General features: G+C 52.6%; 1 protein-coding gene across 3 annotated transcripts in view; it reads right to left on the bottom strand.

Moving 5' to 3' along the window:
• The window catches only part of DUSP8 (dual specificity phosphatase 8), a 40,599-nt gene extending 20,584 nt beyond the window's left edge, over positions 1 to 20,015 (bottom strand). Inside the window, exons 1-2 of one of the 3 annotated variants that reach the window (XM_069857819.1) lie at positions 19,893 to 20,015; positions 5,481 to 5,886 (exon numbers count right to left, since the gene is read on the bottom strand). In XM_069857819.1, coding sequence (XP_069713920.1) covers positions 5,481 to 5,711 — 231 coding nt within the window. In that variant the 5' untranslated portion in view covers positions 5,712 to 5,886; positions 19,893 to 20,015. Of the gene's footprint in view, positions 1 to 5,480; positions 5,887 to 6,122; positions 6,223 to 19,123; positions 19,498 to 19,892 lie in introns of those variants that run through there. The other 2 variants (XM_069857820.1, XM_069857822.1) reach the window with 2 other exon arrangements.
• Positions 20,016 to 23,168: the final 3,153 nt, after the last annotated feature.

Raw genomic sequence — 23,168 nt, 5'->3', positions numbered from 1 at the left:
GTGTGTCAGTATAGATGCCCACTGGAGCAGCTCCATCAACTGCAGGTGCTTTTCAGCATCCTATGCAAAGCAGGGTCACTCCTCCCCACGGCAAGCTGAGGGTGGGCAATTATTTAACTGCATCTCAGAAGTCACTGCGACTTCTTCCACCATCTCCTCCCCACCCATCCTTTGCCCTCAGATACTCTTCTGCAGCCTGTCTGGTGTCACTGGGATTTAGGGTTCTGCAGGCGGGAGTGCTCCCAGCACAGCACTTGTGCTACAGCTGGAGAGAGTCAGGTTGAAACCACAGCTCTCCAGAGTTCAGTCTGGAGATAGTGTGCACAGTAATACCACTGTAGGCACTACCCCTCTCGAAGCTCAACCCAAACCTACACATCACTCCTAAGGGGTGAAAGAAAGGGGGGGCAGAAATCTCTTCTTTAGTTTGGTGCATATTCAGGGGGATGCTTTCTTCTACTTGTAATGCATGCTGGGGCTTGTACACCGCAGAGATGTGCTGCGGTAGAAGGAAAGCAGCTCCTGGGCTGCTTTCATGTGACCTTACACGCCACAAACAACACCCAGCCCTGCTTCCACTGCAGGGTCTCCAGCGCAGGTGAGATGGTGGGGTAGCCCGCAGGCAGGCAGCTGTCTGCAGGCAAAAGTCCTTCCACGCCTGGACTGCATGGGAAGCACTCAAGGCGGCCATTCCTGTGTCTATCTGAAGGTACGTGCATGAAAAGAAGACAAAAATCCTTGCAGAGGCATGGCTCAGCACATTCACTGAATAGCCTGAAGGATGGCATATGCCAGGCAAGCGCCTGCCCTCCAGGGCAGCGAGGCAAGGCACATCTATCACACTGCAGGTGGAGAAAGAAGAGGAAGCGGAGGAAGCAGCGGGCAGGGAGGGAGGGTCTGCACATCTGAGACACTCTATCCTTTGGCTTGTGTTCAAGTTGCTCATTGCCCATCTCATGCCTGCCCCTCTCCAAAATCCTTTCAGGAGACCACTTGAACTAGGATCCACTCACAGACACCCACCTCCTTTTGCTGTCTCACTGCCATGCCCTATTTTACCACCAGCACAGATTCACTCAGAGTTGCTGCTGTTATTAACGCTGCTTTCACACCCTGCTGCAGGTGTTTCCCTGCTCAGCAACGTGAGTGCCATCCAAATAAAACTGCAGGGCACCTTGATTTAGCTGAGCTCATCACATCTCTGTGCTGCAGTGGAAGGACGGCCCCACATTGACAGAAATCTCTGCTGGGGCAACAACGTGCAGCTCTGCACTAGGAAGCAGAAGCTCAAGGGTGCTGCCTGTACCCAGCCTGGCACCAGGCACTGGAGAGCAAAGCTTACCCCACAGGTCAGTGGGATTATGGAAAGGATGAAAAGGCAGCATCAGGACAAGAGGGAAGAGAAAAGGATGTGGGAATTTTAAACTAAGACACTGAAAAATGACCAAGGCCACCTGGGGGTAAGCCAGCTGAGGATCTACCCCAGCATCTCTTCCTCAGTCTTCTCTAAAGCAGGACTTTTGTGGGAGGCCATCCCAAGCACAGCTGGAGGGAATCACAGCAGTTGCTGAGCCGGCCTAGAGCTGGGAGCTCGCCAGTCCTTAGCAGGTCTACTATGCCTTCAAGCCCCTCTATCAAGCTTTTAGCACGTCTCAAAAACCCAGTCCCCAGCCTGAAGCCCTGTGTCATGAAAGCATCTCCCGAAAGGCACGGTGAGGTGGTGAGCAAACTGTGGCAGAGCAGGGACTCGTCCCAGCTGCACGGCCGAGGCCAGGGTGGCTGCAGGAGAGCTATCAGCTCTGGCCGAGCAGAATTATCCCACAATAGGATTTAGTGTTCCCTCTGCATGAGGAGGCTTTGTTTGGGCCATTACTGCAGGGTTGCTGAGCGACGGCAGAGATGAGCGACACGGTTTCCATCTTATTAAAGTTATAAGGTTTCACTCAATGTAAATGCCAAACAAGCGCTGGCCTCGTATGGCCTGGCTGCAGAAAATAAATACCCGGCCTGCTGGGGCAAGGATACCTGCGGGATAGTCCTGAGGAGTCCATGGCTCCCACTAACCTCACACACTCCTTATATGCAGGGGGAGGCACAGCCCCATCCCTGGCCTTAAATGTACAGAGGTTAAAAGCTAACGGGGCAGAGGAGGATAGTAAAGCTCAGGAGATGCTCAGGGCCAGATTCCAGTCTCTGCCAGGTGCTGGCATAGGGTGGAGACGTGGCTGACAACAGAAGAATCCCTCCAAGGAGCAGCATCTCAATGGTAGGAGCTCTTTCAAGGGGCTTACCCTTCACCCCAAGATTCCTGGAGTCACCCTCCAGAAAGGGTCTCCAAATCCAGCCAGCAAGTCTTTTGGCCCCAAGCAGATACATGCCAAGTACAGTCCCCCCCATCACCCTCCCTAGCTCTGGCTGGAGATTAACTCCTTTATGGGCATTTGGTCCTGAGCACTGGGTGGTTCAGTGCAGTCCAGCTCTCAGCTCCTCCTCTCCTCCTGCCAAGCAGGGATGATGATGCTCTATAGGATGCTCCGGACTAAGATACGAGCAAGCTATTCTTATTATCCCAATGACGACTGACATCTCAGTCACATACTGTTTCAAAACACAGTGAATCCCCCCACTGAAAAAACAGGGCTTCCATCAACATAAAGAACAGCCAGGCACATGGCTCAGAACTAAGCCCCAACTTTCCCTCAAGCAAAACAGCTGCTTGCAGAGCCATGCTCCTAACTCAAATAAATAGAATATTCCCATTGCCCAAAGAGACCCTTGTGATGCCTCAAACTCCAGCTATGATTGCTTTGGAGATAGCTATATTTCAGGAAGCGAGAAGAGGTCGAGAGGTGGAAAGATTTGGAGGGGAATCTTGAAGAAGTGAAATTTTCAACATTTCCCTCAAGAAATGCTAGTGAAAACCCCAGGCAGGAATTTCCCATAACCTCTGCCCCCAAAACCGCACCGAGGAGCTACATTATTCCTGTTGTTATTGAAATTTATTATTGGGAGAATTTATTATTGTTAGTATTGGGAGAAGTGTTTGAACCCCAAACCAGAACAGTACATCGGTACCATTTTCGTTTGGAGGGAGACTATTGTTCATTGGGAAATGAATTGCCACTGCAGTTTTTCCCAACTCAGGCACCATGGGAAGATAGCGCACAATGGGGCTTGGGGAGCAGCAGTTTAGCTATGATCGTAGGCATATTATATTGAAAAATGAAAGGGATTTTTATTTTCCTCATTTCTTCATTCCCACCAAATGCTCCTTTCCTTCCCTTGCACCAAAAAAAAAAAAGCCAAGAGTTGCTGTTATCCCACTGAATCACTCCAAATAGCAGCATCCAGTTCCATCATTAACAGCGGTGTGAAAAAGAAGGGTGCAAGTGCTGGGAAAAACAAATTGGACAAATATCCTCTCCCTGCCTGCGCACACGCAGCAGGAGCAGAGGAGAGAGCCAGACGGGGCTGTCCAAAGGCTTTGCTCTAAATTAGCCCCCGCTTCCTCCCCTAAAAAGTGATCACCACCTGGGCAATCACCGAGCAGGGACGCCTAGGTTGAGGTCCCTTTGTGCTGGGCAGGTGAGGAGGAGCGGGATGAGAGGAAGGCTCGGGGCTGCCCTTCCCTGCCCGGGCAGCCCCGCATCCCTGCCGGCCGCCTTTGTCTCGGCAACCCTGGCCGGCCGGGAGCAGGAAACAGGAGGAGGAGGACGAGGAGGAGGGAGGCCCGTCAGAAGGAATAATGGGGCTGGACAATCGCGCCACTGATGTCACCCTTCCTGCCATCTGCTCCCAACGCCAGCCGTGCCCCCCGCCCTCTGCCCCCCGCCCCGGTGCTGGGGCAGAGCAGGCAGGGCTTGGCCAGCGATGGCAGGTGGAGGCAGGGAAACGAGACGGGGGGTAACATCACCCTAAAACGCAAACTCGCAGGTGCGTGCACAAAAAGGTTTGGATACCCCGAGCCACAGCCACCACCCCCGTTTTATGCCAGAGGAGGATACGGCTGTGACACCCACCCCAGTCTTCCCCCTCCAGCTCCCCACGGCAAGCGGCTTAACCTCACAAGGGTACCCCGAGGCTTAATTAACGCCGAGGCTGCGGATGCGCCGAGAGACGCTGCAGCCGCACCAACAAGGAAAAAGGCAGAAGCCGTGAATTGAAGACGGTGGCAACGCCTCTCCCCCGCCCCGCCAGCATCCCCGCTGATGATCACGTCCCCAGCCGGTACCCGGACCATTACGCAACGATCCGGGAGCGGGTTGGAGGCGGCTGCTCCTTCGATGGGGCCGGAGCGGGGACCGCCAAGCCCCCCGGGAGCCACCGCGCCGCTGCGGCTGCCGAGCCGCAGGTTTGCGGGCGGGCGGCATCAGCTGACGTTAACCCTTCCACGCTTCCCCCCTTCCCCGTCCTCCTCCTCCTCCTCCTCCTCTTCCCCCACCCGCGCATCGCCGCTGCCGCTCCACGTGACAGCGGCCACTGCAGGGGTGACCCCGCCGCGGGGGGGGCGGCCGCGCCGCTCTTCCCTCCGAGCTCGCGAAAAACTGATTATTCTGCTTTATTCTCCCGGGGGATTTAAGAGCGGCTAAAGCCGTTCAGGAATCAGCCCTGCAATCCGCTCCGAATCGCCCAGCCCGCAGCGGCCCCCCCGGTCCCCGCGGGTGATGTCACCGGCAGCCAATGCGGGCGGCGGCGGGGACCGCGCAGATGGCTCCGGCTGGGCACGGCGCTTCATTAATCGCCTGAATTACCCTCGCTTTGCCATCAAATTACAAGTCGCGAGGCGGGGGGGGGTTGGTAAAAGCGAGCCTGCGGGAGGGCGGGCTGCAACCCACCCTCCGGCCCGGCCCGATCCGCATCCCTCCCCGCATCCCTCCCCGCATCCCTCCCCGCATCCCTCCCGCATCCCAGGGCGCCGCGCTCCGGCCGGGGCTCCAGCCCCACGCCCTGGCTCGCAGCCACCTCTATTATTTAACCAGGAGCGATAGAGAGAGGAGCCTGGGAGAGATAATATGCCATGACACCGGATAAGAGCTTCTGGCGTCACAGGGGAGGAGGATTACATGTCCCTGAATGGAGTTAGAGATGACAGAGGGGAGGGAAAGAGTTTTTAGCAGGGGATTAAGTTTACAGCTCCAGGAAGGCTTTGGGGGGAGTTGTTTGCTGGCGTAGGGCAACTCCTAAGGCTGATATACCTGTTAGACTTGCCTGGGGAGGGTTTTTGGAGCAGGGAGCCACATCACTAGGGTGGCAGCAACGAACAGGTCCCTAAGGACAGCCCTGCGGCCGCATGAGCTCATGTTCCAGCTCAGCAAAGGGTGCCAGAGAGATGTCGGCAGATACCGGGGTTAGGGAATGGAAGAGGAAGATGCAAATACCAGGCATACACCAGCCCTTTAGGCCAACCTCACCCTGCCCCTTTCTACTGAGAAAGGGGGGTTGAGAACCCATTGTGAAAGGTGAGGGCCAGATCCCCCTACCTTCATCTTGGAAGCGGGCTGGATAAGCTCCGTGATGGAGACCTTGTCCTGCTGGAGCCTCCTCTTGACGAGCTTGGAGCAGCAGATGTTGACAGAGCTAAGGACGTGCCAGGAGTTGTACTCCACAAAGGAGCGGCTGTCGATGACCAGGGTGCCCTCTGCTCCATTCCTCAGAAGGCTGGCCAGCTTCTTCGGGTCCATCACCTTGCGTGGGAGCCTGTCTCCAGCCATAACGTGCCCGTCCCTTCTATGGCGAGTGGGGGAAAGGGGCAGAAGGGCAGGGCAGGGATGCCAGCACCCGTCTCCCCAAAGGGAACGAGCAAGGGGGAAAGGGGTGAGCAGGGCAGCGCCCGTCCTGGTCTCTTCACACTGCTAACACCCAGTATGCCAATTCATTGTGCTGAACCTGGGAAAAAAAGGAAATGAGAAAACAAGCGGTCAGCTGGGCAGGATGCAACACACCTTCAGCCAAGCCACCTTCAGAAGATGCCTTCAGAAGAGTCTAAGAGTGTAACAAACTACACTTTATAGATATGTCCTCCCACATGCCTGTGGGCATCTATGGCTCCAGACCTGCCCAAGCCAGAGGTTTTTTCTTTGTATTTCAACAGTCCTCTGCAGAGCTTTCTTCTGTGAATTTACCTCATTGCTTTTTGAAGCCATGTCAGCTTTTAGCAGGTACTGTGGCTGATAGCAGGGAGTGGAATGGTTTGCCAGCTATGATGAAGTCCTTCCCCTGGTTTGCTCCAAATCTGCTAACCAATGTCTCCTCTGGGTGACCCGTACTACTTGTACTGGAAGAGGCCATGCAGGTCCATTCCCTAATCACCTTTCCTATGGTTCTCACCACATTTAGACCTCATTTAGGAGCCTTTCAGGGTCAGAGCATCTATAGAACTGCCTGTTGCACATTCACCTTTTGCCACCCCAGCCAGCCCTGACACGCCATGTTTGAGAGGCAGGCACACCAGGGACCTGCACAGGGCAAGATGTCTCCTTCTTTCCCTGTTCCCAGCCGAACAGCTTCTCACAATCAATTTGGTTTTTCTGACCTCTTCTCAGCACAGCTAATGGTTTCACAGAAGCAGCTTAGCACAGCTCCAAGGTTTTGCTACTGCATGGTAAATAGCTAGTTCATTTGGGGCCCATCAGACACACCAAATGAGGTTTGTTCACCTACACCCACCACGTCACAGTGAACTTCACCTGCCTTTTTATCAGAGCCTGCTCATGGGTATCTTGCTAGCTTGCCTCCTGGCAAGTCAAGAGAAGATGACATCTCTTGGAAGTCTAGATGCTGCAGTGACCTTCACTCCTGCATTCAATAAACAGGCCAGACATTAGGGGAGGCAAGGGTCTGCAAGAGCAGTAGGCAGGCTGTAGGGTGTTCACCTCAGGGTATCTTCTTAGGTCTTAGTGGCACACGTCATTGCAGGCATTTTTTAATGGCATTAGGTTTTAATGCCACTGCAGTCATTCAGAAAATAAGCCTGGCCTATTACCAGGCTCCTCTTGTTCCTGCCAGACGGTGTTTTAGAAAGAACCCACAAGCTGTTCCATGGAAGCTTTAATGCATCTGAATTAGGAGGACTACGAATACTATGCCTGAAAAGGCCAGCGTAAAGATTTTCATTGACTTCTGCAGGGCCAGGATTTAGTCTATGGACTAGAGGAGGCTTATGAGTCACCCTGATCTGAATAAGCCAGCAGTTCTTGGAAGTCTCTACACCCAGAGCCTCTGTGGTGCAGACACCTACTGCAATGGTAGCTCAAGACACAAGAGAGATGCTTGGGTAAGAGATGCTACTAGGTGAAACAATAGGGATCTTGGTTACCAGTCACAAAACCTGGAAGACACAGGTTTCCAGCTTGCAGAAAAATAATGGAAAGCCACAGAACAGGAGAATGGGGGCTGCAGCATTTGCTGTGACTCACCAGTCCAGCATCAACAGCCCCAACTTCCCAGGGCCTCCAAAACTATGGGGCAGATGTCCTAGGCTTCAGGCTCAGGATTCAAGTTCCCAATACAAGGCCACAATAGGATGTGTAATCCTCTCCTGTGCCTGTATCCTGCTGCCTCTGCCAACATGTTAATTCAAATTAAGGGGGCAGGATGGGGAAAGCCCCCCAAAACTACAATAGTTACGGGCCCTTCTGGCACAAAGCATTTTGGCAGCCCTGCAGCACTACAGCATAACTGTCCCCAGCCCCATGGCAAGCTTGTACTGCTTTGTGGCACCTCGTGCTGACTCCCAATTAGAGCTGCCCCCCTCAGCAGGCGGCTGGCGGTCCCCCCACCACAAGAACCCTGCTCCCCCACATCCCCCAGCTCACCTCCAGGAGGGCTTAAAAATTGAAACAGTTCTAATTAAGGAATCTAAAGGGGAGTGAAGCTGGCTCCTGCTGGGATATGACACACCTCATTACATCGCTACCGCCTTGCCAGAAGACCCCCTGCTGTACCTTGGCTATAGAACCAGGGCATTCAGAAAGGATGCAAATTAGCCAGCTTTTCCCCTTGTCTTCCTTTCACACCCCACTCCCCAAATCACTTTCTGCCTCCCTTCCCCATCAGGACACCAGGCTGTGAATTCTTCTCAGCTCTTCCAATTACATCCAAGAAATGAAAAGGGAATAGAGGGAGTCAATATACAAAAAAAAGATGGGTATAGTCTTGTGGCAGAGGGACGAGAGTGAAAGATTCAAGTGGGAGGAAGGAGTGATCCAACACAGGGGAGATATTGCACTGTATCTCTGGAGATAACACAGTATCTGCTCTCCAGATAATGAACAGGGGTTAAACTTTGGGGGGATCTCAGACACAAATAGAAGGGTTTGGGAAAGATAACAAAAGGTCTCTTGATCCTTGATTGCCTAACCATTCTGAGAGAAACCTGTTCAGAACAGGCTTTCCATGCTTGAAGTTCTGACAGATAACTGGGAGCTTGGGAGGAAGAGATTGGAGGAGACAAAAAAGCAGGTTTCCCAGCTCAGCTAACAGCCACCCTCCTATAGAACAATTGAATAAACATCCACTCCAGCATGCCCAGTTGGAGCTGATGGCAGACATATGTGACACATCAGACAGGTCCCACTCCCAGCTCCACCCAAAAGACATGAAGGGAGGCAGGGCAAGGTAGGCCCATTCTGCCCCTCTTTCTGGAAGCCTTTATGGGGCATGGAGATGACTGACTCAGTGAGGTCATATGAAGCATTAGACCCAAGACACAGCAACATCTTTAAGAGTATGTCCATCCACGTCAAAGGCAGACAAGCCACTTCTCTACCAGCAACCACAGGACATTTTGAAGCTAGATCGAGAGGTGGTGGGTTTATTGCTCATTAACAGGCACCCCAGGCACCAGAAGAGCCTACAAGACCTTCACAGTACCTCACAGGTCTGTTTGTGAGATGTTCTCTAAGAAGAATGAGCTCTAATGCCTCTGTATCTGGGAAGGCTACTGGAGAACAAAGGAAGATGTCTTCCTGCTTCTGCTCAGATAGGTCAAAAGGAATACTGAAGGAACAGCCATAGGCATGGAGCACTGCTGAAGCAAGGAATCTTCTCACCATGGTGGCAGGAGACCAGGGGAAAAGGTTAACCTGGAATCTAAATTAGGGTTTCAGAAACATAGCTGTGTCCCTCTCTGATCAGTTTATTAAAGCCATCTTAATCTTCTTGAGAGTTCCTGAAGAACATTACCATAATCCTTTAATCCCACCTCTCCCTGGAGTGCCTGTAATGAGGAGATGGGCACATGGCTTAGCTGAATGCGGACAGCTAAGCAGGAGAGGCCATGCTGCAGCTGCAGGACAGAAAGATGGGCAGAGCTTAGCACACAGGCTGGGCCAACTGCCCATTCACTGGGACTCTGTCCTCGGCGTCACTTCCACAGACATGCATGTCAAATGAGGGGTACTGGCCATGTGAATCATGAGCATGACAAAGATTCAGGCTGCAAGGGCTAAGGGCAAGTGTTCAACCTGGCTGTGACCCTTTTCTGGTAAGACCAGGCAAGAAAGTAAGAAAACCTGAAAAAAGCCCCAGCCTGAGTCTACCTCTGTGGCCTGACGAACTACAAGAACTCATCCCTGTGCTGGCCCAACAAGTCACTGAGATGGAGGCCACTTCCCTCAATATCTCATCTTGCACAAAATCCCCAGCTGAGACATGTGGTACGGGAAGGGCTCAGATCCGGTTTCTTTTGTACTGGAGACATGAACTGGAAGGCCATCATGTCTCTGTAGCTACCATAAACCTCACTAACTGGCATGTCCACTCTGCACCAAGCCAGTAGGTGTGTCCTGGAGAGCAATAACCTCCACACATGGTCCAGTTGGGGCGATGCTCCCTTCACTGCCTTGGGCAGGCCAGCTTTGCTGCAGGAAGAAGCTCTGACCCCATGAATGTATTTTCATCATGCAAGTGAGACTGGTTCTACAGCATGCTCCCAGTGATGCTCATCCCAGGAACACACTCTTCTGGTGGCATCTCCAACCTGAGTTTACCAAGAGATAAGAGCACCACGTGGATATGCCTCCTCATTTGTCCCCAGTAACCCACCAAAGCAGCTGTTCCTCAAGAACTGCTGTCTCCACTGGGGACCTCTACAGCCCAGCTGTAGAAATACCCGTGTCCTTCGGGCCTTGCAGTGAGATGTTGTCTGGCCAGGTCTCCTACGTGCATCTGGGTCAGCCTTACCACCAGCCCCAGGCGTACCACTGGGATGCTTGCAGGAACCCACTGGCCTCTAGATCTCCAGACACCTAAGATTTAAAACGTGGCGCTTTTGACAAGCCCTCCACCCTTTTATACCTCCCCAACCACTCATTTCTTTCAAGGGCTTCGGCACTTAGCAAACTCCCCTCAGCAAGCTCATGCTGTTTGAGGGATTCCTAAATCACGGGCCTATTACTAATTATTATTATTTTGCAGAAGCAATCAGGGACCCGAGGCTCATTAACAAGTTAGCACCTCTGGTTTCCCTGGAAACCTGCAGCTGCCAGGCAACGGCTGTGTCTCTGGCCCTAGGCGATGCTACTGCAGCGTCCTCAGCTCTCTCCCAGAAAGATGCTCGGGTCTGGCATGGGCTGATGAACCTAGCTTAGCAAATGGGACAGGGTTACAAAAACTCCAGGATGTGTTCCCCTGCTCTATCCCATCTGCTGTGAATGTCAGCCCATCTACTGATCCCCTTCTGCCACTCACAGCATCATAAACTGCACAGTGGCTTCTCCCTCCCAGCGAGAAATGCAAGCTTTCTCCAAGGGTGAGGAATTTGGAGCACTAATGATCCCCCAGGGTGGCAGTGGGACAAAGCTGGCAGGTGCATGCAGTAGCCACTTTGGAAGTGATGTAACCACTGATGATTTCCTAGCATTTACTCAAGGTCCTTTTAAAAGGCAGCACAAAAGATTTCGCTGCTTGAGGATGGAAAAATGGAGTGGTTTTTTTTTCTCTTGCTACTTAAAATGAGTCTGGGAAATGCCACTAACCACATCCACTATCCCAGATGCAAAGTCTGCTTGTCCACCTTTCCCCTGTATATCTCAGGGTCAGGAAGCAACGACATTTGCAAGGCCCAGCAGTATCAAGATGTAGGGGAGATGACACTGCAGTCCACTGCCTTATTCTAACCCTGCCCACAGATCCACAGTGGGTTTTCCCAGGGCAGACAGAGGACTTCACCCCAGCCTCATCCAAGCAGATCTCACATCCCCATCTCGGCTCCCTACACACTGCAGGCATCCCTCCGCAGGGACATGACCCTCTCTATGCAGGGAGGGCTTTGGGAAGAGAGGAAGGGACAGACTCCCCTTTTTCCCACAACATATCACCAGGAGGCAGCCACCGCACCTTTGCCAGAGTTTCAGGCCCACCTGCTAATGACCTCATGATTTTTTTTTCCCCCTCCTCTTTTCAATTCCCATAGGCTGGAAGCAGCATGGTGGGGAGCTGTGCAAGGGGCTGCTTGCACCTGAGCAGCACCTGCTCACCTTCCTGCATCTCCCATTACCTGTCTGCACCTCCAGTCTCATTCCAGAAGGTGTTTTCAACTTGACGACATGGCTAAAGGACCAAGATGTCCTTCAGCAAAGTGCCAGCTGGTGCATTCACACCATATGAGGGACATGCTGTAGAAGCATGTGGCAGCACTGACATGGGGGTGGCCGGCCTCAGGTATATGATTGGGGGCATGGGGCAGCTCAGGGGCTGCTCATGCTCAAGCCACAGACAGGAACACAGGGATGAAAGGAAAGGGGATAAGTTTTTCTCATGCACCCCTCATCCCCATAAGGCACGCTGGTTCTTACGGTTGCAGCTGAGCCAAGTGGAGGAGTCCCTCACCTCCTCCCACCACCTGATGTTGTGCCAACAGCTTTGGGTGGGTTATGACTGCAAATGCAATCACCTTATAGCATTTCCACCAAAGCAACCTAGGTGCATTTAAGCATTTGCAGGCTTGCCATTCCCAGAAAAACTTCTGACTGCAGTCATGGTGGTCAGACTGGAGACCCAGTCAGGAAAAGCCAGGAATGCAGGGAAGGGAACTCAGTCAGAGTCTAGATGACAAGGCCAGTATCTCCTCCTCTTGGTTTTGTGCTTTTAACATGATTTATATGGTTTTCCCCTTTAGTATAAACACAAGCTTTCATTTTAAAGCCTACAAAAGCTAAGACCAAAGATTATCCATGACCAGCCAGCCATTTAATCACTGCCTTTGCCCACGCTGAGGAGGGAGCTCCCAAGCATGCTGCTTTCTACTATCAAAGCTATCCCATTTCCATCCTCACCCTGCCAACCCGAGAGCTGCCCAGGCTCTCATCTCAGAGCTGAAAGCACCTTCTGCTTAGAGCAACTTGGCACACATCATAGAGGACGTGTCACCCTAGAGAAGGAAAATCTAGTCTTACTAATGCTTCAAGGGCCCTTGCTGCCCACTGCCTGACATCCCCAGCATTTGCCATGTGACCCCATGAGCCCAGAATGCTTATCTTGGGGATCTCCAGTAGCTTAATTGCCTTTTTGCAACAGGAGCAGACAAAGGCAGCCCCAAAAGGTATGCAGTTAGATACTTTTGCAGGGCTGGTCTGGTGCCCTCATCCTAGGATGCCAGACACCATAAATACCTGCTGGGAACATTTGCAGGCTCCTTGAGAAAGGGTCTGCAGGACCTGTGTACTATTTTCCTACAACACGTGAAAGAAAGCACAGCATTAAGCTGTGGTTCTTCAAGGCTGCAAATCAACATGCCAGCATTTCACTTCTTCGGGACAACACCAACCAAAAAGAGTGTCCATCTCAGCAAGGCACATGGGCAGTCACGGGTGAGGCCAAGGCTGGTGAAGCAAGCACCTAGCAAACACAGGGGCAGTTTCCTGGCACCTAGCCAATGCAGTGCCATTAGTCTTCCACATTTAAATAGCAAATAGGACCCCGGTCTCACTGAAGAACAATGATGTTGCTGCCTCCTGGTAGGTTTTATGCAGTTTCTGATGATAACCAGTGCAAACTGAGGTGCGGATCTCAGCACAGGTTTCCAGTCAGTAGAGGCCAATGTCCACAGTTACACCACCCTACACCTACTGAACTCTGACCCTCCTTAGAAGAACCAGAATTCAACTCAAATGCAAGAGGTTACACTGGTTTTCCATGGGATGAGACACTCCCCAGGACAGTAAATATGTTTTGCAAGACGCTTCTGACCTGGTTCAAGGCTTGTTGAATTTCCTATATGCAAACAATTGTCAAACTGCACACAGGTTTTGGATGAATTAGCACTTGTCAGCTCAGGCTCTACCTTTTACTATAGCTTCCCTCTGAGTTTTGGAGGATTACTTTTATCTAGAAAAAACACAAAAGATGGGCAAAGCCCAAGCTGATGTTTCTGCCCGACTCTCTACTTTCCTCTTGGGGGCTGTGATGCATCATGAGATAGCTTTGTTCTGTTAATCTGAGGTGACAGAGGGGTCAGTGTTTTACAGGTCTTCCTCCATCCCCACCACCCTGGACAAGCACGTGCCTATTGACCACACCAAGCTGTGGTTTGCTGGTCAGATGACATAGCTCTTCATGTACGAAATCCTACAGCTGAGCCTCTCTACTGAGAACAGGGTATTGCAGCATTTTGTAACATGGGCCTTCTCTCTTAATCTGTATCATCATTGCTGTTGTGGGTGGCAAACTAGATGAACTCATCCACCGTGGGAAACTAGCAGCAATATTCCCCTCACCAACTCCAGGCAGACACTTAAGCACAATATATATATTCTTTTAATCCTAGTTTCAAAACAACAAGAGAGATATATCATGACATCCACCCAGAGCTTCAACATCCTCCAACTTTCTTCCATGCCAGCAGAGCTCACTCATCCTTGCTTCTGACCACACAACAGAAAGCATGGGTAATCATACCAAGCCTTGCCCCTTTAGGGTTGCTGTTTGACTCCCAGTTAAGATCAGTTCAGTCCTCCTCACCTTCCTGCCTGTCCTGCTAGACTCCAACAGAGCTCACATTTATCTTTATATCAGTTACTGCTGAATGAACCTTGCTCAGGTGCCAGACAAAGAGGCAGCCAAGCTCAAAGCAGAAGGGATTGTGAGGATGACACAGAATTACAGGCATCAGCATCCAGCAAGCAAGTGGAGAACGCACCGAGCTATTTTTAATGGTACAATGCAAGTGCTTTACAAAAGGATGTGTCTGGGGAGATTTTGCCCAGTCAGAGACCTGCATTTGGGTGTTTTGCAGCAGTCAACTTCCCTTGGTGCGCGGGAGGTGTTTTGTCCCCTTACCACCCCACAGAATAATTCAGAATCCCAGCTCAGTTTCAGCTGGAAGCTCGCCTCTCTGGGTCACCTTGCTGCCCTCCTGTGTCCTTCTAAATTTCCACCACAAGAGACAAACTTGAGGTAAGCAGCAGGTAAGGTGTAAAGGAGAGCTGCAGCTTGCTTGGCTTCTGGGTCTCAGCCCTGCTGAGCTAACAAAGCTGCCAGGGACATCTCTGCAACGTCCACCAACAGCAGCAAAGCGGTTAACATGTTTTTTCACAGGCTAGCTCAGAAGTTAGCAGTGCTGGCACCTTCTCTACACCAGCCCTCTACTCAACAGCCTCAAGTGCCAAGCGAGCCTCGGGCTGTGCCTGTCCGCTCCCCATGCAGGGCTGCCGGCCAAGGCAGATGAAGATGGCATGAATAACTCCACTCAAGCTATGGCTCAAGGAGGATCAGACTGCCTTTGCGAGCTTGGAAATGAGGGTTGTTAGAGGCAACACAAAAACAATCGGATGCTGTAGATACTTCTTGGTTGCTTCTTTTCAACAGCACTCCACAGAGACTGATGGACCCTCTTTGTTTGGAGCAAAGGTTGCCTAGCATTACCCAGAAGGGACTGGATCTCAATGGGAGATACCCAGTTTAAGCAGATGCAGGTCTAACATGTGGAAGAGCTCGACTTTCTTGACCAAAAAAAAACCCCCTGTAATCACCTAATAAACAGACTGAAATTTCTACCAGAGCTTCTGCTGCATCAGCTGAATTACCATGTGCTAGCTTTAGACAGCAACACTCCTCAAAGGACTAAATCCCCTATTAAAAGAAGAAAAAAGGCAAGATGAAAAGCTGTGGATACAGGCACACCATGCACCTACACGCCAGATGACTAATATGGGTCAACAGAGATGAACCGGAAAGATGCACTGTATCATTAGCAAGGCTGAAGGATGCATGCTGTGGAGGGGAAGATGCCATAGTCATGCTGTCATTGGAATCTCCATATAGGATCAAAGCAGCAGTCCACCTCATTTCACATCCCCTCACCATCACTGCCTAATAACAGGTATTTTATACAAGCTTGGCAGGAGCAGGATGGTGAGTATTTATGGCGTAGTCATGGAATAATTTAGGTTGAAAGGGACCTCAGGAGCTCATCTGGTCCAACCCCTCTCTCCCTTAAAGGAGATCAAACATCAATACCAGAACAGGTCGTCTTATCCCTCTGGTCACTAAATGACTTGTTCCCAGTAATCAGTACGCTCAGAAATTATGCTCCTCATAACGCGGCATGCTGAAATGCTACACAGAGAGCCTCTTTGCAAATTACTATAGCACCTTGAAGGGCTCTGGAGAAATTCCTAAAGAACAGAAGGTCTCTGTCCCAAGAGACCTGATGGCTTAGTTTAAAAATACATAATGATAGCAGACAAGTCATACACACACATACATCAGGGTGGGCAAACAGGAAATGTGAGGGCACAGCAAACAACATGGAAAAAGGCCTGAGAGGAGTGGGAAGAAAAGAAGGAATCAAGGAAGGATTTCCAGCCCTAGATAGGTTGCTGGGATGCTCTTAATTTAAGTCAGTACAAAATGCATCATTTATTTCACCTTCATGCAATACAGTTCCTGCATTTCTGTGCTGTTACTGCTCCCTGTTTGCGCTAGTAAACTTGTACTGGACCAGCTTCCACTGAGCACCTCCAGGTTCTCCTCCAATCCCAGCCTGGGCTATTACCACACTTATCTTCTGAAATACCGATCCTTCCAAGGTACTGTGCAAATGAGCACTACCTGCCACTTTTGGAAACTGGAGGTCCAGCCCACAGAAGCTCTGGACAAAGCAAAGGAAGAGGCTCCCTCCACAACACCCTAGATTACTTGCCCAGCTGGGTCTAGAAAACCTCAGAGGAAGAGCCAAATAGCAAAGAGATGGAGCAAGCCATCCTATAGGAGCCATGGCAGTTTGCGTCATAGGCAGGGGAGGGCTCTGTGCCAACACAGCCCTCCCCTACTCTTACTCTCCTTGCTCAAAGCAGAGACAGCTAAGAGCCAAAAGAGCCTCTTGGACAACACATACCCAAAGGCTTGGGGCAGAAAGGCTACAAACATCTCTTGGAAAAGGAAGAGATAAGACTCTGCTTTCCTTTCCATTATTTCATGCTAGAGGAGACAGAGTGACCAAGGCTCCCACTGTGGCCAGAGCTTGGTATGTTCCACCATCATCTCAACTGTTGGCCTGCTTCTGGCAAAGCATCTCCCACGACAATGTGGCATATGCCATCGTCTCCCCATGTCAGAAGAGCAGGCAAAGCCATCAGGCCATCGATGGGATGCAATACACCACCTGCTGTCCCTGCAGGAACCTGCACTGCCACTGATCACGCTGTAAGCTTTGCCGGGGTTTAAGGGCAGCCCCTGATAACGTGAGAGCAGAGCATCTTGGCACAGTCAGTTTGTGTTCCCCTGGCTGTGTTATAACCCTGCACATGAAATACATCCAGATCTCCTGAGCGAGCTTGAGAAAATCTTGAGTGGAGAGCTTGTTTAACTTCTTATCTGATGAACGCTCTCAGGCCACACATCTCCCTTCCCCAAGCCTGCAAGTTGTTACATCAGGTACCTCCTTCCCACTCAGCATGAGGCAGGACAGGTGTATCCTCAGAGAAGAAATGTAAAGCTTGAAAAACAGGTTTTAAAACCCAGAGGGTATGGGGATGTAGAGGATCGTGTTGAAGCTTTCCTCATAGGATGATGGCACCACTGTTCTGGCTGCAGGAGTTTCTCTGCATAGCAGCAAGGAAAAGAGCAGAGTGAGACCCAGCAGCTGCACCTGGAGGACTGGGAGCACCAGGGTGATTCAGCAGCCAGCTCCCCCTTAGCACTACCATTAAACCCACAGCGGAGGGCAAGAAGGTCTACAAACTCTCCTAGTGCAACCAGCTGTCCTACCAGGCAAAGAGAAGTCAGAATCCACAAGCTCTTTCCCTTTATCACCTCCTTCCCTACAACACTCAGTTTGCCAAACTGTTTCAGTATGACAGCAGCATCCTACGAGCTTGCACCATAAATCAAGGCTGCCAAATGCTGGAGCATCTCCTTTTCTTCCTTCTATCCCTGACAGAGCTAATATTCTCTGCATCTGCCCGTGCCCAGGGCTTTTGGAGCTGAGCTGCGCACTGGAGAAACTAACCTCTGATCCCTAAGAACAGCCTTGCTTAAAGGCTTTTCCAGAGAGGAACACTGACCTTTTTCCAGAGAGGAACACTCAGAGATAACACACTCCCTATATCTTATGCAGATTAAAGCAGCTGGTGCAGAAGTATGGGGTAGTGATGCAGTGGGGACTTGCTCATATCCATGGCAAGAGAAGTTATTTCAGAAATTCAAAGCCACAATGGGTTTCCAGCCTCTGGGGAGGTTTGGGGGGATGTGGCTGCAGGGGAAAAAGCTAGTTTTCTCCCATCTCTGAAGATCCAGTTTGGCAATACGGGACAGATACTACTGCAAAGTCCTACCCAGCCCTCAGGGGTGTTTTGGTAGTAAAAGTGGTGTTGCCTTTAATTTTTGGTGAATTTAAGCTCTCCAAAGGCAGGCACCTCAGTAGCTTTCTCAGCAAGATGCCTAGCACCCAGCAAAAACATGCTCTGCAGACAAACATGGTGCAGCATTGGCAAGAATAACCTCCATACAGAGCCCCCAGCAAACACTCCTACAGACTCTGGCCACTTTGCTCAGCTCTCCTAAGCGTAGCTGAGGCTAGATTTTAAACAGCAATGCTAGATCCAGGTTTTCTTTCCCTACTCCCTATTTCGAATCAAAGCAAGGAAAACTGAAAGCTATGGGGGGCAAATCTGTTGGGTTAAAAGCCTTTTGGTGTGAGACGCTACAATTTCAGCTAGGAGACCCTCCAATCCTAGGTTTGTGCTGCTTGAGTGCATTGCCGATAGGCTGAGGGCAGGAATTTCTGCCGACTGCCATTAGAAAGAGGTGTTTGGGCATCCATCTGCTGCTCACGCACCCAATTGTCCTTTCTGGTCCCAGCCATTCCGACAGTCCTACACATCAAGGCTCTGCCAGCATGGCTGTGCCAGGTAAAATTCAGGTCAAGATACCTGCAAAGCCCCCGCAGGAATTTTAAAATCTCAAGTACCTCTACCTACGGCCAGGAGGGTTTACTGGGTGCTGCAGCTTATTCCATTTTGGAAATGGTTACATGCAAAACCAAAGCAAGTGCAGGAACCCCCAGCCAGACCCAAAACCGCAATAAACGTCTTCTGCAGAGAGAGTCCTCCCAGCACAGATGCCCTCTAACAGTGCAAGCAAAACCCATCAGACAGAGGCAAAGCCCAGCCCTTAAGTGCCAATTCCCACGCATCGAGTCCTTCTGAAAACAAAGCTCTCTGCAGCCTCCTTTGGGTGCACAGGCAGCCGTGCCCCGAGCTTTTTGCTTTAGCGCAGGAGGATGAGACAATGCAAGCGAATGTTAAACACGGCTCCATTGGCAAGCTGCTTTCAAGGTTAACATGGCCCCCGGAATGCCAGGCACAATCCTCAGCACTACCTGTTCAAGGCTTCTTGGATATCCTGACCATCTCCTGGGGCAAGTCTGCCTTTATATCCCAAATCAGAAGGAGATCGATACCTTCGGCATCTATTCCCAATGCGTTTGTCATCACTAGCTGCTTGGGACGGGGACGGTCTCCTCCACACCTGCCTCTGCAGCACCCAGCTCCCACCATGGAGCTATTGATAAAGTACCGCAATACGGAGGAAAAACGCATCCGTGCCCAGAGAAATCAAAATATCCGTAACAGAACAGCACCGCGCCGCATCCTTCCTTCTAACGAAACCACAAATTACTGACCTGTGCACAGAACTCCCCCAATGCAAGCTGAAGCACTGACATCAGCTTTCGCTGTTGCTCAGGAATTTAATTCAGGGGGAGGAGAAAAGGGAGGGGGGGAGCAGGAAGGAGAAGGAACTTATTTATCAATAAGGGAAATAACCAGGATTTTTTAAAAACGACCAACGCTCAGCACAGAAAGCGACATTTACCACTAAACAACAATCACGGGGCCGGGGGCTTGCGGTTAATCGGTCCACGCACATCAGGGGAGACGAAGGGGATTATATTAAACGGGCAGCTTAACTCATTAATTGCCAGCAGCGCTTTCGGGGCCGCAGCCGTGAAGCGTCGCATGAAAACCCCCGCTGCCGAACACATGCCGGCTCCGTTTAAACGCCAAGGACGCAGGGCAGCGCTCCAACCTCTTTCATCATCAGAAAAACCACGGCGCTGTTCGCACCGGCTCCTCGAGCGCCGGCCCCGGCCCCGCGGCCCCCTCCTCACCCGCGGCGCCCGAGCGCGGGGGGTTCTCGCACGCCAGCCCCCCGCCCCCCGCCTCGAAAGCGACCGCTGCACGCCCGGCACGCGCGGCCGCGGAACGCGACACCCCCCCCCCCCAACACATCGCTGCTGCCTCCCGGGCGCGGCACCCCCCGTTTGCTCCTCGCACCAGCCCCCCCCACACCCCCCCCCCCCCCACACGCTGGAACCCCGAGACCCGCGCAGGCGGACAGACGCGGAGGTGCCCCCCCTCCCCGCCCCGCGGAGCTGCGGGGGCTGCACTGACCCGGGCGGCGGGGCACGCGCTCTCCGCTGGCGCGGCCGCTGCCGGCGCCGCAGGGCCCGCATGCCGCGGCGGGCGGGGAGGGGGGGAGCCGCTCCGCGCCGCTCCGCGCGCCGCCGGGACTGCGCGGGCCGCGGTGAGGTCATGCCTCGCGGGCGGGGGGGGGCCGCGGCGCCGCTGACGTCACCCGCAGCCAATCGGCGCGGCCGGCGAGGGGGCAGGGTGACGTCACCCCCGCGGGCGCGGAGCGGAGCCGCGCGGAGGAGCGGGCGGCGCGCCCCGAGCCCGGACCAGGCTCCGCGCCGCTGCCCCTGCCATCCCGTCACATCTATCCCATCCCCATCCCATCCCATCCCATTCCATCTGTCACATCGCATCCCCATCTCATCCCATCTATCCCATCCCAGCTCGGTTGCGTGCAGCTCCCCCATCGCATGCCCTCTCATACCAGCTGTGTGCTGCTCTGCACTGCCACTCTCCTATCCCATCCTGGTCTGGCGCATCTCCATGCTATTCTCAAATCCCATCCCCTCCCATCCCCTCCCATCCCATCTATCCCACCCCATCCCATCCCATCCGCTCCCATCCTATTTATCCCCTCCCATACTATCCCATCTATCCCATCCCATCCCATCCCATCCCATCCAGGCCTGGCTGTGTGCAGCTCCCCCATCACATGCCCTCTCATCCCAGCTGCTTGCTGCTCTGCACTGCCACTCTCCTATCCCATCCCGTTCTGGCACAGCTCCATGCTGCTCTCCCATCCCATCCCATCCCATCCCATCCCATCCCATCCCATCCCATCCCATCCCATCCCATTAATCCCATCCCATCCTGGCTGCACACAGCTTTGTGCAGCTCTGTGCTGCTATCCCATCCCATCCCCATCCCCATCCCATCCCATCCCATCCTATCCCATCCCATCCCATCCCATCCCATCCCATCCCATCCCATCCCATCCCCATCCCATCCCATCCCAGCCTGTCCTGGCTTGTCCCAGCTGTGTGCAGCTCCCCCATCATATGCCCTCTCACCCTGGCTGCATGCAGCTCCACACTGCTGCTCTCCCATCCCATCCTGGTCTGGTGCACCTCCGCGCTGCTCTCCCATGCTGTACCGTGCCATGCCATGCCGTGCCATGCCATGCCGTCCCATCCCATGCCATCCCATCCCATGCCATCCCATGCCATCCCATCCCATGCCATCCCATCCCATACTATCCCATCCCATGCCATCCCATCCCATACTATCCCATCCCATCCCATCCCATGCCATCCCATGCCATCCCATGCCATTCCATGCCATGCCATGCCATGCCATCCCATCCCATCCCATCCCATCCCATCCCATCCCATCCCATGCCATCCCATCCCATACTATCCCATCCCATGCCATCCCATCCCATACTATCCCATCCCATCCCATCCCATCCCATCCCATCCCATACCATACCATACCATACCATACCATACCATACCACACACCATACTGTCCCAGCTGTGCAGCTCCATGCTGCTGCCCCATCCTGCCCCATCCCACCCCTTGCCTCCAGTGCAGTCCCACGCTGGCTGTGTGTGTGGGGCTGCGCAGGGGGCTCTCCGCGGTGCCTGGTGTGTTTGGGTGGTGCCTAAGCAGAAAGGGCTTTTTTGGGGGTGACCCTCCTGGCTGCTGAGGTTCCTCGGCGACACCTGCGGCACCTCGCTGCTCCCAGCAAAAAAATGCGCTTTTGTGTAGTTACTGTTCATAGGTGGTTCCCAGGCTGCTCTTCTGGCCTGATGTGGGACACGCTGAGCCTGGAGCCTCTCCCACAGGCAGGGCCACCCCACCTGCCCATCAATCCACCCTGCTGCCCAACCTCAAACACCCTGTTACTGAACTCAGGGTTGCTGTCGGGTGGCCCCGCAGGATTTGCTTGCTCTGAAGTGCCCGAGCTGAGGAAGGACAGACATAAACATGGTGTGGTCTCAGAGGGCAACATGGAAAGCGTGACCCAAAATTGAGGGGTTCAGCAGGAGCCTGGCCCGAGGGCTGGCTACTGGCTGGACAGAGCTTACCTCCAGCCTGCCACAGGGGCACCAAACGGCTGCACAGCGGCTCTGGCTAACGCAGCAGGGCTTTTTTCTGTGTCCTTGGCCCTGGCCTGGCAGCTCCAGCTTAGAAACAGATTAGGATTTAGAAGCTTAGGTTTTGCTGGTGCTTAGGAAACCAAGGGAACCTTTCTCCCTGCCAATATGGATGCCGGATGTTTTAAAATTAACTCTCATCTCTCTGGACATGGAGCTGGCATCTTACTCAAGATGGGTCTTGAGCTCCCACGGTTACTGGCAGCAAAGTCTTGCCCAGAAAGGTCATTTCTCATAGACCACCCTAGGTATAAAATCCTGGGATGTTCAAAAATCTCACTCTACGTATCGCAAAAACAGTGCTGAGTTCATACCTTTCTCCTGCTGCAGAAAATCAGCTCACCCAAAGCTGTCAGCAGGCAAACTTTTGCATAATCAGGGCTACTCCACCTAAATGGCATGGATTTCAACCCAATTGCCATAATCAGAGGCAAGATGCTGGGGTAACATGGGTTCTTGCTCTTCTAGCACCTCTGGAGCACATGGTCTCGGTGGGAGCAGGAGCAGGAGCACACCCAGCATGATGAGAGCAAAGCTGTGATCTTTCTTCCATTCTGCCTTTCCTCTTGATTTTCTTGCCCAGCTCCCTCCTTGCAGCCACACGGAGAGCCCCAAATGGGAAAACCTGATAAAGACTACTCTTGCTTCATTTTAGGGCTATTTTATTCCCCTGCCCAAGACCCCATTTCAGGGGCAAAATAAAAAGGTAAAAAAGAAGGGGAAAGAAATGAGTTTGAAAATCCCAAAGCTTCCTCATAAAAACTATTACCTAGGCAGGGAGCCATGAGCTTGCAAAGCCTGTGGAAGGAAGAGAATTTCAACAGTTTCATTCCAAATCCTAGTTAAAATCAATGTTTCCAACCTAAGGCCTGGCACATTGCTGCCGAATGAGCATTACAGATCTGCTGTCAGGAAGGTTGCTCCCCAGCTGGCTGGTGGCACAGTGCAAGGGAGGAGTGCAAGGAAGGAAATGAGAGAGGGATGCTGGGCTGGCAGTAGGCAAGGCATGAGAAGAGACAGAGGATGGGGTGCCCCAAGGGTCTGCCAGGCACCTGCCTTGGACTGTTGATTCCAGCAAGAGGCTGAGCTGAACTCTCTCTTGAACTTTCGTCCTTGGCAGCTTCTTCTCAGCCACCTCACAGGCCCCCTTGATGTG

The sequence above is a fragment of the Phaenicophaeus curvirostris genome, chromosome 5, assembly GCF_032191515.1.
Source record: "Phaenicophaeus curvirostris isolate KB17595 chromosome 5, BPBGC_Pcur_1.0, whole genome shotgun sequence".
Taxonomy (NCBI): domain Eukaryota; kingdom Metazoa; phylum Chordata; class Aves; order Cuculiformes; family Cuculidae; genus Phaenicophaeus; species Phaenicophaeus curvirostris.
Note: the sequence above shows the minus strand (reverse complement) of the source record. Positions and strands in the feature narration are given on the sequence as shown.